This window comes from Mycteria americana, chromosome 1, assembly GCF_035582795.1.
Source record: "Mycteria americana isolate JAX WOST 10 ecotype Jacksonville Zoo and Gardens chromosome 1, USCA_MyAme_1.0, whole genome shotgun sequence".
Classification (NCBI taxonomy): Eukaryota; Metazoa; Chordata; class Aves; order Ciconiiformes; family Ciconiidae; genus Mycteria; species Mycteria americana.
Genome location: NC_134365.1, coordinates 87,115,037 through 87,128,055, shown reverse-complemented (window position 1 = coordinate 87,128,055; position 13,019 = coordinate 87,115,037). Strand labels below are relative to the sequence as shown.

Below are 13,019 nucleotides of genomic sequence, written 5' to 3'. Positions count from 1 at the left end.
ATGGGGGAAGGGGCAGAAAAGACAAGGAATGCAGCATGCCTTGAACTCTGTTCCATGTAGCTTGTAATACAGCAGCAATGGCCAATGTGCCTGCAAGGTGACGCACCTACCAGTCTGTACAAACCAGCTGGAAGCAGGCACTGCATCCTTGTACCCTGCCACCTGCCAGAGGACATGCCCACACTCATGCATTTTGCAGGAGGGAGCAGGAACCCCTTCAGCAAGGCAGTGGCAGAATGATGGGCAGGGTGATTTAGACAGCTTCAGCTAAGTTCCCTGCTTTGATCTGGTGCCAAATACATAAACAAACAGAGCCAAGGCAAGGCTGGACAGTGTACAAAGTCATGGACAAGCTCTGTGGATGCTGTAGTGATTTCAGCCATGCTAACAGAGAATAGCATTCCCCAAGCCAATGCTGCATGGCACAGGTACAGCAATAATGCACTGCCAAGATGAAAGAACTCATCCTGTTAGAAAAAAACAACTTCACCCTATGTCTAGGCAACAGGCAAGCTTATGAGGGACAAATCACAGCACCAAGGATGAGTGCCACATGCCATCCTGTGCATAGTAGGGGGTATTCTGCCCCTTCTTAGCTGTAAACTCTGCCTCAAGTAAGCAAAGGCAGAAACAATGCCACAGTGGCAATCCCATCCTTTTTGAGTTCAACAGCTGGTTCTGGAGCACGTGGCTGAGAAAGCTGCCTGGGATAAAGACACATACTTGAGACACAATATATTGGGAGGAAGGACACTGCTTGCTGTCATTTGACATGGCAAGAAACTTGGTTGGAAGTGTTTGGAAGATAAACGATGCTTTGTCAGCAGACCCTCTTCCCCATGTGCTGGACTTCAGCTTCCATTAGCCTGTGAGCCAGCAGATGGGCATTTACCAGCTGGCTTTGCAACTCTGCTGCCACTAGAGGAAAAGGCAGGAAAGGGACAGTGGGGGAAAACAATGGAGAGAAGTAAAGCTGAAAGATGAGTGGAGGTATACTGGTTTCACCTCTGAATGATGCCAGATACCTCCTCCTAAGCCATGGGCCTAAAGACCTACTCTCAGGAAACACCTGCTTTTGCTTTAGACTCCAATCCACCTTTGACTTTAAAAGCTGCTGCAAGGCATACCAACGGTTAGCTTAAAATCTATGCAAAGCATGAAAATGGACCAAGTTTGGAACTTAATTAGTTATTAAATTCCAGAGCTTAATGTGTCTGTAATATCCACTGTCTGCAAAGAATATAGACTGAACAAGGACTTTCTTGATTGTACGTCAATAAATGCAGCACTGAAATAAGCAGTCTACTCTGCTTTATGCTTAAGGCACCGTTACATACAGACTACTTCTGGGTGGCTATTTGAGAATGCATTTTCAAAGCTGGTGCAAAAAATCAGTGCTTCCTTGATGTTGCAAGTCAAGACATATGGGTATTAGTTCTGGCTCTGATTTCCAGTAACAGTGAGTTGTAAAACCAGGAATCCACAGATTATATCTGTTCCTTTAAACATCTTGCGCTCTGCTTCACCCACGTAAGAGGTCCCTAAAGGCCTCTCTTCTTCATTGGACAGCTTAAGTTGGAGTTGTTTGTAAATAGAGATGGTTGTTTATAAATACAGATGGTTTCGTGGGTGGCTGTCTTGGCCATTGTCATGATCATGAAATTGCTGAATTTAAAATCTTTGGTGATATGAGAAAAACTGTCAGCAGAGCTACTACCCTGGATTTTGGGAGAGCGGAGTTTAGGCTACTCAAGGAACTAGTTAGTAAGGTCCCTGGGAACCTGCTTTTGAGGATATGAGGGTCCATAAATGCTGGTCACTTTTTAAGGGTCTTCTTTCAAGAGCACCGGAGCAGGCAACTGCAATGTGTCTGAAGTCAAGCAAGTGAAGCAGAAGGCTGGCTTGGCTGAATAGGGATCTCCTTCTGCAACTTAGGCGGAAGAATAAAGTGTATGGACTTTGGAAGCAAGGACAGGCTACACAGGACTACAGACATGCTATTTGCCACTATAGTGAGAAAATTTGTATGGCCCAAGCTCAGTTGAAGCTTAACAAAAAAAGACTTTAAGTATGTTAACAGCAAAAGAAAGACTAAAGAAAATATTAGTCCGTTACTTGATGAGGTTGGTCACCTCATCCCCAAATAAGGATGAAGATAAAGCAGATATTTAATGCTTTCTTTGCCTCTCTAACACCAATGATGGGCCCTGGGATGCCTGAGTCCTGGGTTGGAGGACCGCAACTGGGGGAGTGATAAGCTCCCAGTTGACTTTGAACTTGTACATGATTTGCTGCTGCAACTGAATGCACACAAGTCTATGGGGCCTGACGGGATTCATCTCAGGGTACTGAAGAGTTGGCCAGTGTTATTGTGAGACCTCTCACAGTTATTTATCAACAGTCTTGGGAATCTGGAGAGGTCCCAGTTGACTAAAGTTAGCAAATGTTGTCCCAATTTTCAATAAGGGTAAGAAAGACAACCCTGGTAATTACAGGCCTGTCAGTTTCACTCTGATGCCTGGTAAAATTATGGAGATTATTCTGGGAGTTACTGAAAAAGACTTGAAAGACAACACAGGTATCAGTCAAAGCCAGCATGGGCTCATGAAGGGGTAGTCATGTCTTACTAACTTAATCTTTCATTTACTAACTTAATTTACTAACTTAACTCAAAACTAACTTAATTTACTAACTAACCTTCATGACAAGGTTACCCACCTAGTGTACAAAGGGAAGGCAATAGATGTGGGGGGGTTTTGGATTTTAGCAAAGGTTTTGATACTGTCTTTCACAATATCCTTCTGGACAATGTCCAGCATACAGCTAGACATGCACACAATACAATGGGTAAACAATTGGCTGATGGGTCGGGCTCAAAGACTTGCAGTTAACATCTAGCTGGTGGTCAGTCACTAGTGGTGTTCCTCAGGGCCCAATTTTAGTGCCAGTTCTCTTCAAAACTTTTATCAATGACCTAGACACAGAAGCCGAGTACACACTAAGCTTGCCAACAGTACTAAATTAGGAGGAGCTGTTGATTCCCTCGAGGGGACAGAGGCCTTACAGAGAGATCTTGATAGATTAGCATGCTGGGCATTCACCCACCATATGAAATTTAACAAGAACAAATGCCAGATTCTGCACCGGGAATGGTATAATCCTGGATGTACATATAGACTGGGGCACAAGAGGCTGGAGTGCAGTGCTGCAGAAAGGGATCTGAGTGTTTTGGTTGATGGCAAGCTCTGAGTCAACGACATGCCCTGGCAGGCAAAAGGGCCAACATTATCCTGGGGTGCATTAGGCACAGTATAGTTAACTGGTCAAAAGAAGCATGGTCCCACTATACTCAGCACTGGTCAAGCCTCACCTTGAGTACTGTGTACAGTTTTGGGCTCCACAATGTAAGGAGGATATAAAAACCTGCATCCAAAGGAGGGCAACAAAGACAGTGAAAGAGGGCATGACTTACGAGGAGCAGCTGAGGATACCAGGTTTGTTCAGCTTAGAGGAGACTAAGGGCTGACCTCATTGCTCTCTACAACTTCCTCATGAGGGGAAGCAGAGAGGGAGGTGCTGATCTCTTCTCTTTGGTGCCCAGCAACAGGACACAAGGGAATGGCTTAAAGCTGCATCAGGAGAAGTTCAGATTGGATATTAGGAAAAAGTTCTTCACTGAGAAGGTGGTCAAGCTCCCCAGGGAAGTGGTCATGGCCCCAAGGCTGTCTGTGTTCAAGATGCGTTTAGACAATGCTCTTATCCATGGTTTAACTTTTAGGTTGCCCTGTGGGCAGTGAGGAGTTGGACTCGATGATCCTTGTGGGTCCCTTCCAACTCAGGATATTTTACGATTCTATGATTCTGTGAAATCTCCAAGTCCTAAATCTAGCATAGGGCACCCCAGTCAGACAGGGAAAAGGCTAGCCCCTGAAGCAGACGAGATTTTGCCTTGGAAACCCAAGCACAGAAGAGAGTTTAGTCAGTGGATGAAGATTTCTCCTATACTTTTGGCCAGGAAAGTAGGGGGGAAAAAACCAAGGTGTAACAATGGAGGTCAGGACAGAGTACATACATGCTGCTGTGATACAGAAAAGCAGGTAAACCTACGCTCACCTCTAGCATCTATAGGCAACTAAGAAACCAGCCCTGGTCACCTGTGCAGCTATATGAGCATCCACACCTGCTCATTCTCTCCCCACCCTGTGATTTCTCAGTGAACAGCAGGGTATTTCCCTTGCTCCTTTCCCCACAACATCCTGATTCTGCCTTCAACCAAATTAAAGCTCTGTTCCCCCTCCCCGTATGCAAAATAACCTCTTTTTCTGGCACTAAGCACACTTAGACACAGCATTAATTTGGGGGGTTTAATTTTTACAAATGTTTGAATCACTGAGCAGACAGTGACACAAATAGATATTCCAGCAGTGACAGGCACCCAACGAATAACATTTTCCTGAATTCAGTCCCAGGTTCTCTCGGGATGAAGAGTGAAGGAGAAACAAAATTTACTAGAAAAAAAGCCTAGTGCTGATGGCAGCAGAACTCCCTTGCTTGGCCAAAAAAAAGAATTCTGATTTTACCCTACAGAAATCTAAAAATTAATAAGGATTAGAGGTGAATTACTATATCCACATGGGTTAATACCAGGAAGCACCCTTGCCCCCTCCCCACATATAACTGGTGGGGTGAGAAAGGGATTACAGCTGCCTAGTGGCAGAGCCCAATTCCACAACTGCATCACCACAGATGGAGCAGGGGCAGAGAGCAGGGCATAGATGGAACCAAATCTGGCTACTGGATTAACAACTTCAAAGTGAGGGCAAACAATGCTAGTGGAGGGAGTTCAAAGCTCCTCACTCATATCTTCTGCTGGTGAGCACCGGTGGTTCTAGGAGGCTTTAGTTTCTTTCATTTCTTCCCTTGCTTGAGTAGGAGACTGTCACTGAAAGGGAGACAGAAGTGAGCCATTAGTCCAGAAAGCACAAGCAAAGCTGAACCAGACCCTCCCTACAGACTTGGGGGTGTAGGGTGTCACACCCAAAGGATCTGGACTTCAAGTCCTTCCTACTAGGTACTTTTTTCAAAGCCTCTTAAGCCTTCTGGGATGAATAAGACAGAATCTGGTCAGAGGTAAGGAAGAAGGATCTCACAATCAGAGATCCCACAAAAAAAACCCCAAACAGCTCTGGCTTCCTTTCTTGATTCTAAGAAATCTAAGCTGCATACTATTAGCTCAGCTGGCACTGCCTTGTCCAGTAAACACTGGACAGATTAGGCAAAGCCACCAAACTCCCTGCCAGCTCTGAAAGCAGGGAATAGGGTTTTCTAGCATGGGCCAGAAAGCTTTTGGAGAATAACAAGAGAATCTTTCCTAGAGATCATTACTCCAAACCAACACAAATTCCTATGATCATCTAACTGCCTTCTTAAAGCCCTCTTTGCCGTAAATACAGGATGCCCTGTATATACGTGGGACAGATCAGAGGATGCTCCTTAGTTATTCCTGCCTTCCCCATGCCAGGTTCCTTATGGGACACAGACAGAGCTCCAATTACTGAGTATCTCCTACTTGATGTAGATGTTTGTGGGGCCCTGCAAGGAAGGCTTCACGCTTCACATCACAACTGGGAACTGAGGTAGAGATGGAATAAACTTCCTGTGGCCAGAAAGGCCCAAGACAGAAACATCCCAGGCACCAGGCAAACATCAACACCCTTGCTCCAAGTACTAACAAAAGGATCAAAATAAACAGTGTCTTACCTTCCTCTGTGTGTCAGGAGATGCAGTAAGGGGGGACAGGGAAAGGAAGATGCAGTAAGGGGGGGCAGGGAAAGGAAGAAAAACCAAGAGTAAATTGATTAGATTTAACAAAAATCTCAATTTCTACAGTAAGTAAGACTGCTCCCTACTTGGCTGTGTCCTCTGGCATCAGGCTCCTCTCAGAGAAAAGATCCTGAGAGAGCTCCAGAAAGGGGACCAGCTTCACAGGCAGGGTGCAGACAAATCCAGCCATCTGGCCCTTTACCTGGTAAAGCCCTCATCCTGCAGGTTCAGTACCAAATTATCTGCTGTGAGATACACACGGTTCTGTGAGCCAGCAATCTGAAAAAGAAATCCATTACAGAGATGGCATAAAGGAGTATAAATGCACATGGAGGAATAGCACGAATAAGGAACCTATCTCCCCCTCCAAATACAGCACTCTTTTATTTACTTAAGATCTCGGTTAAATCCATGCAATTCCCCAAAACAACTCTGTAACTTCCTGACTTCCCATCCCAGTGCCATCAGACTTCCTAAAAGAAATGCTCATTCTCTCTCCCTGTCAGACAGACCTTTTATCCCAAGCTTATCGTGTTCCCTCTTCTCAGCCGCAGGAAACCAGGAGCTTTTGGTGGCTGCAGCTGAGTGTGGGTGATGGAATCTGATGTGGATCTGGCCTTGTCATATGGAAGGCATGAACTCCTAGCCTCATATCTAATTGCCGATCGTTGCAAGCTAAATCTTAAGCTCTACTTGAGCAGAGAAGGGCTGGGCAGGAACAAAGATCATGACAGGGCAGGTCACATTCGCCTTAAATTCATCACATGGCCACTGGGCTGGGAGGACAGCACAAGGACTGCAGAAAGACGAAGGAAATTCTGTGCCTCATTGCTCACCGTTTTTGAGATGTTTTGAGCAGCTCGAATCTTACGTAGCTTGATGTAGCCTGGATTCCTGCTGAGAGCTTCACCGAGGTACAGGGGAGCAACAGTTAAGGAAAACCCTGCTAATGGAAGCTGCTTACCCTCAAGGAATTCTTCCTAAGCCATATCGTCAAATGTCTTAGCAATCTTTGTCCCAGTAACTTGGGCCTTTGGGCAGGCATATTTTTACTTCCCCAAATCAAGGAACAACATTACAGATTATGGTTACACACAGCCAATAAAAGTTAAACCTTACAACAGGGAGTGGAGGCTCATGGCCTTCTCTGCTCTGACCTGTAACCTCACTCCAGCCAACTGTAGGGGGGGGGAAGGCAGTGACCTACTTGAAGCTATCATCTGATAACAGTCTCCTAAGCGTGCGCCCAATGTGACAGATTCTCAGGACTGTCAAAGCTCACAAGCCACAACCCACAACATCTCTCAAAGCAGGATATCATCTTGGCAGCTGTAGCTTCCCCTTCAGCCTGAACAATCTTCTGCTTCTGCTCCTGCTTGGCCTTCTCCACAAGAAACTGTGCGCGCTGTGCCTCCTGCTGGGCTGCAGAGAGAATGGCCAAAAGCATTCGAAGCAGATCACATTTTCCAAGCCCCCCACCAGAACCCTACAGCTGAGGCCTGGGGGCTCTGCTTCCAAAAGAATTGACAGCATTCTGGGGCCATATCCACAAATAAGAAATTTGTACTTTACTACTTCTTAAATAAAAACAACAGCATCCAGACCCTCTAAGCATAATCCCCATAGTAAGTGACAGAGTCCCAGTCTGAAGAAGAACCCCACAGTCTTGGGAACTAAGTCCCACTGACGGTCTATCCCATTAGCTATGACCCAAAGTTTTTGATAATACTTGTGAAAGAACCTGTTTAGCTCCATTCCTAAGGAGGCTGAGGTTTATAACTCTGTAGCCGTATCAATGCAAAAGCAATGATACGCTAGGCCAAATTCTGCTTCTTTGTTTAATAATTCAATGAAAAGGCAAAGGCAATCCACCCTTTCTAGGCGTAAATTGAACTCACCCACTTGCTTAGCCTCCACAGCTGCTGTGTATTCACGACTGAAACTAAGCTCTGTGATAGCCACATCATCCAGGATGAGGCTGAAATCCTTGGCTCTCTCTGTCAATTCTCGCCTAATGAGCAGAGACACCTGAAACACAAATATAGCAGAGAGAGTACCAGGCTGTTTCTCACTTCCTGTGCACTCCAAAAGTGAAGCACAACTGCTCTTTCCAGTTCATTCACATCACATCAGGCCCAAGAGAGACATCACCTAAAACAAACCCTGAACCACGGACATTAATACCATCTCTGAATCTGTCACCTCTAAATAACGCTGCATATCCATAGCTATGTACTGCATTTTCAAAAGTATATTACAGCTTATTTAGAGTTATTACTTAACTATACTATACAATTACTAGTGCAAAAATAAAAAACTTCTTGAAAGTTTTTTTGCTTTCACATCCTATCACATCTAGTTCCACAGTTCCTACGTGTTTTGGCAATAAGTATTTCCTTCTCCATCTTGAATTTGCCACTGTTTGCAGTTTGACTGTCTCCTCATATTTATATTCAGATTAAGAAAATAACAATTACCACTCCCCACTGCTACACATTGTAGACGTATCACATCTCTTAACTACTGTAGCTACTCATCTAGTGTGGCTACTCCACTTTTTTTAGTCTCTTTGGACGAGTGTTGTTGGTAGATATTTTGATTTATTCTACTCATTTCTGAGTTACCTTTAACTTGCCAGTTATCTTCTTCAGGCAGGCTGACAAGTCCTGCACCAAATATTGACTTAAATAGAAATGATTGCTGCAGTATCACATCCTTGACCAGTCTAGTATTTGCTTTTACTTTTAGTGCAGCTGTTTATGAGCAAAATTCTAAAATGATGCCAGAATCCTTCACTGAGTGAACTGCAAGCACGTAACGACGTAAAGTCCCTTCATTTTCTTCTGACTATCAATCGTTTCAATATGCATTACTGCACAGTAACGAACGAATATAGGACAAGAAGGCAAATTCAAGTCCCTTTATTCAGAAATTTCAGAGATACCTAAGTCGTCTTTGCTTCCGATAAACCTAAATCCCTTGCAGACATTGTTTCTTTGCTGTCACATCCTCCTTTTCCACTTATTCTCTTTCTACAAGATCATTAACAAACCACTTCAGTGCACAGCATGTGGCCTAGCACAAAACCTGCGATGGATCAGTTCCCACAACATGACCTGGACGCTTAACTTTTTTGTCATGGATCAGCAACTAGTTAAGAGACGCTTTGTATTTCACCTTTCTGACAACTTATCCTCTTTAGTAGACTCACACAAGATCTCCTCTAAAGCCTTTTAAAAGAAAATCAGCAACTTCTCTCTCCCTCAGCTGTGATAGGTGACAGGTATTCTCAGAATCCCTGGCAATGAAATTATCAGAACACAAACTTTCAAGTATAGGCTTTTATAAGCTAAATATTTCTATTATTTTGCAACTTGCCCACACTACTCTCTAACCTTTCTCTAAACAGAAATATTTGCTACCCTTCTGTAGCACCCATGACTGAAAGTTTACTGCTTTGTTAACTGCTCATCCACTCCGCTTTTCAGATCCTTTAAAACTGTTTAGTTTGCTCTAACAGCTCTTCTGAGACCTATGAAAGGCCAACTAATCATTTTTTTAAAGCCAGTTCTACTGTTACCTGTGGACTATGATGTAAATCAGCTCTCCCTCCCCCATCATTACATTATGGTACAGTTTTGCACTCTATATACCAATGAATCCAGTTGTCTTCTCAGAAGCTAGTGGTACAGCCTTAGTGTTTGTATCCGTATCGGAATCAAACTGTAAGCGAGATACAGTTCCATGCCCTTTCCATTTGGATGCAACATCCACCAGCCTAATATATTTATCCTTCATCTATTGTAACATTCCCCATATCCACACTTTAGTTGTTTCTTTGCAACCTGAGTGTAAGTCTCCTCCAGAAAAGTTCACCTGGGCTCTCTGAGTGATGAGCTGTGAAGCGTTAAACTTGGCTACCACACTCTTGAGCACTTCATTAACGATGGAAGGCAGGACTCGCTCCTCATAGTCCAGGCCCAGGCGCTGGTACATGCTGGGCAGCTCTGCGGCATTGGGGCGTGTGAGAACACGCAGCGAAATGTTCACCATCTGCAAATCTGAAGAGGAGAAAGAGATAGAAGCAGGGCCAGCGCCGCAGCCGGAATCCCACCCCACAGGCGCTGCCTAGGCCTCGTGCTCCGGCCTGCGGAGCCGCTCTCACCTTTGGAGCCGGTGGGGGAGGAGATTTTCCGTGGCCGGGCTCGAATATCGTAGATGATGGGGTACTGGAACCAAGGGATCCTGCGAAGGCCGGGAGGCCCGTTACGCGGGGCGATCAGGGCAGCGCGGGTCCCGCAGCAGCCGCGGCCGGGCCCGCGGGGCCGGGCTCGGAGAGGGGAGCTGGGCCCTACCTGAAGTGCAGCCCCTCGGCGAGGATAGTGTCCTGCTGGACGCCGCCGATGCGGTTGAAGAAGATGGCCCGCTGCCCGCCTTCCACTGCGGGGAGAAGGGGCACGGTCAGCGCGGGAGGCGGAGGAACCGGGCGCGGGGGGGGCGAAAGGGACTCACCGATGAAGACAGACTCGCGGACGCCGTAGGCCAGGGCGCCGGCGCCCAGCAGCAGCTTGAGGGCGGTGCCGACGCCGCGCGGCCCGGCCGGCAGCCGCCCCGCCAGGTCCTTCAGGTTCTGCGCCATGGCCGCACCGCGCCGCGCTCCCCACCGGGAAGGACACCGGAAGCTGCAGGCGTCAAGGCGCTCCGGCGGGAAACCGTGGGGCAGGCGGCGTCACCGCCCCTTCCTGCCCTGCCACCGCCTTCCACCGGGGCCGTACTGCCCTCCGGAAGTGGGTCCGGCCGGAGCGAGATAACCAGAGCGTCCCAGGCGCCATCTTGGGTGGGCGGCCTGGGGGCGGTGCTCCCGGTGACGTATGCCAGGTGCCGCGCGGTGCGGCGGTAGCAAAATGGCGGCGCCCAGGCGGCCTCATGAGGAGGAGGCGGAGGCTGAAGACGCTTCGCTGGGGGCAAAGCGGCCCCGCGGGCCGCGGCGACTCTTGGTGGTGCTGGAGGGGGCGAGTCTGGAGACCGTGAAGGTGTGGGTGGTGGTGGTGGGTCCGGCTGGGCCGAAGGCGGCCGTGGGCGCCCTTGCCTACCTCTCCGTGCTTTGGTCGTAGGTGGGGAAGACGTTCGAGCTCCTCAACTGCGACAAGCACAAGGCGCTGCTGCTGCGGAACGGCCGGGACCCCGGGGAGGTGCGGCCCGACATCACCCACCAGGTACCGGCTGGATCCAGGCAGCATCTGCGGCGGCCTGGGCTGCTCGGGGCGGTGGCAGGGCGGCCGGGCAGTCGGCTTGAGGGAGGCTGTTCTTCAGTCTTGGGGTCTGTTTGTGCCCCTGGAACAGGGGTGAGTTTGGCCTTACCCACTATACTATTTGTAAGTTTAGTAATTCTTTTTATTTGGCTATGGGATTGCTTTCTCTCAGCATTACAATAGAGTTCACATGCCCAGATGAACTCCTTTCTGCCTCAATATCAGTTCCTTGTGCATTCATAGGAGCTAACCCTCAAGTTTTCTAAGAGTCCTCTCTCTTGCACCTTTTCTATTTCCACTACTGCATGTTTTTCTATTTTAGAGTCTCCTGATGCTCATGGACAGCCCCCTGAATCGGGCTGGTCTCCTGCAGGTTTATATCCATACCCAGAAGAATGTTCTAATTGAAGTCAATCCCCAAACCAGAATCCCAAGAACTTTTGATCGATTCTGTGGTCTTATGGGTAAGTGATTCAAACTTTATACTGGGCACAAAATAACACAGGAAGGTGGTTAGGAGTAGAAGAATTTTGGGAAGAGTCAAAAAGTTGCACCAACCTTAAAAATGTGAAAGTGAGAAAAGAGCAGAGAAATGAAAGTGTCTTTTTGTGAGTTCCAGGATGCATAGTCCGACTATGTGTTCCTTAGCACAGCGGGGAGTGCCTGCATGAGACTGTGCTAGCAGCAAAATAACTCACTGATCAGTATTTCTGAGGACTGCTTTAGAAGATGCTGAGAAGTCTAAAGATAGACTTTTGTCTACTTTTTAGCTCTGATCACTAGGTAAAGGATAAGATTCCTCTGGCAAAAGAAGAGACAGCTTAACTAACTTTCTTCTCTTGTCAGTTCAGTTGCTGCATAAGCTCAGCGTTCGAGCAGCTGATGGGCCTCAGAAGTTGTTGAAGGTAAACATTCTTTGACTCTTCACAGGTAACGTCACAACATTCCTCCTTTGCAGCTAGTGATGTAGGAGTGTGGTGTGGTGTTTGTTTGTTGTTTTTTTTTTTTTTACAAACCATAGACTGAGCTATGTGGCAGGGTCTCTTACCTCTGTACCCCTATTAACTTCCTGCTTTCTGTAGGTGATTAAAAATCCAGTCAGTGATCATCTCCCTGTGGGCTGTGTGAAGATAGGTACCTCTTTTGCAGTTCCAAAGGTGTCAGATCTGCGTGAACTGGTTCCTACAGCAGAGCCAGTTGCCGTTGTTGTGGGAGCTTTTGCCCATGGTTCGGTAAGTGGGGGTGTAAAAAATCTTTATCAAAATAGATTTCAGTCTTGTTCTGAGTATGGGGTTTTTTTTCTTCTGCTCTTTTTTTTGCTTGGTCCCCCTGTCCCACCCCTGCTTTTTTCCCCCAGCTAGGCTTGTCAAAAAAAGTCCCAACGCTGCAATGCTAGGGACTTTTCTCCCTCCCGAGAGAGGGCACTAGTGAGGGCTAGCAGTTGTCCTGCTGTGTTTTATTGTGGCTGTGTTCAACCTTGGAGAAATATTGTGCCTCTCCAACCAACAGAGATAGATGGGACTAAGTGAAAACTTGCAGCTTGATTTTTCTCTCTTCTAGGTCAATGTTGACTATACAGAAAAGATGGTCTCCATCAGCAACTATCCCCTCTCTGCTGCCCTGACATGTGCTAAAATTACTACTGCCTTTGAGGAAGTTTGGGGAGTAGTGTGAGCTTCTGCTGCTACTACTGTTGTGGTGGACTCCTATACAGTGACTCCATGTTCTGGAGAGGCTGTTTTACTTAGGTGTGGAGCTCGTGCACCTTTGGGGTGCTGGAAGGGAAAAGGCTTCAATTTCATCCTTGTAGCTTCTGGAGCAATGAGACTTTAAGTGGACTGCCCCACTGACCTTTTTTCCTCCTATTAAAGGTCACTTTTGATAAGAGTTTTTGTGTATTTTACTTTCTCATGTTTAGTACGTGGGCAGGCTTAATCCCTTTAG

At 46.9% G+C, this 13,019-nt stretch overlaps 2 protein-coding genes across 2 annotated transcripts; one reads left to right on the top strand and one right to left on the bottom strand.

Annotated features, from left to right (window-relative positions):
* Nucleotides 1-5,945: 5,945 nt before the first annotated feature.
* Nucleotides 5,946-10,583, bottom strand: PHB2 (prohibitin 2). The gene is made up of 8 exons (XM_075510583.1): nucleotides 10,336-10,583; nucleotides 10,179-10,263; nucleotides 9,989-10,068; nucleotides 9,700-9,884; nucleotides 7,722-7,851; nucleotides 7,142-7,245; nucleotides 6,660-6,737; nucleotides 5,946-6,102 (listed from the first exon to the last, which is right to left on the bottom strand). The coding sequence occupies exons 1-8, from the start codon at nucleotides 10,460-10,462 to the stop codon at nucleotides 6,022-6,024; spliced, it is 870 nt and encodes a 289-aa protein (XP_075366698.1). The 5' UTR covers nucleotides 10,463-10,583; the 3' UTR covers nucleotides 5,946-6,021.
* Nucleotides 10,584-10,672: 89 nt separating this feature from the next.
* On the top strand, nucleotides 10,673-12,967 carry EMG1 (EMG1 N1-specific pseudouridine methyltransferase). The gene is made up of 6 exons (XM_075510591.1): nucleotides 10,673-10,856; nucleotides 10,938-11,039; nucleotides 11,398-11,539; nucleotides 11,922-11,980; nucleotides 12,158-12,307; nucleotides 12,636-12,967. Exons 1-6 carry the CDS (start codon nucleotides 10,695-10,697, stop codon nucleotides 12,747-12,749), a joined length of 729 nt encoding a protein of 242 aa, XP_075366706.1. The 5' UTR covers nucleotides 10,673-10,694; the 3' UTR covers nucleotides 12,750-12,967.
* Nucleotides 12,968-13,019: the final 52 nt, after the last annotated feature.

Coding starts and splice junctions, on each gene's coding strand:
- PHB2 (XM_075510583.1), bottom strand. CDS start 10,462: ATGGCGCAGAACCTGAAGGACCTGGCGGGGCGGCTGCCGGCCGGGCCG. Junction 10,264..10,335: donor CCGCGAGTCTGTCTTCATCG/GTGAGTCCCTTT, acceptor TTCTCCCCGCAG/TGGAAGGCGGGCAGCGGGCC. Junction 6,103..6,659: donor CTCAAAACATCTCAAAAACG/GTGAGCAATGAG, acceptor TTTCTTTTTCAG/ATTGCTGGCTCACAGAACCG.
- EMG1 (XM_075510591.1), top strand. CDS start 10,695: ATGCCAGGTGCCGCGCGGTGCGGCGGTAGCAAAATGGCGGCGCCCAGG. Junction 10,857..10,937: donor CGAGTCTGGAGACCGTGAAG/GTGTGGGTGGTG, acceptor CTTTGGTCGTAG/GTGGGGAAGACGTTCGAGCT. Junction 11,540..11,921: donor TCGATTCTGTGGTCTTATGG/GTAAGTGATTCA, acceptor TTCTCTTGTCAG/TTCAGTTGCTGCATAAGCTC.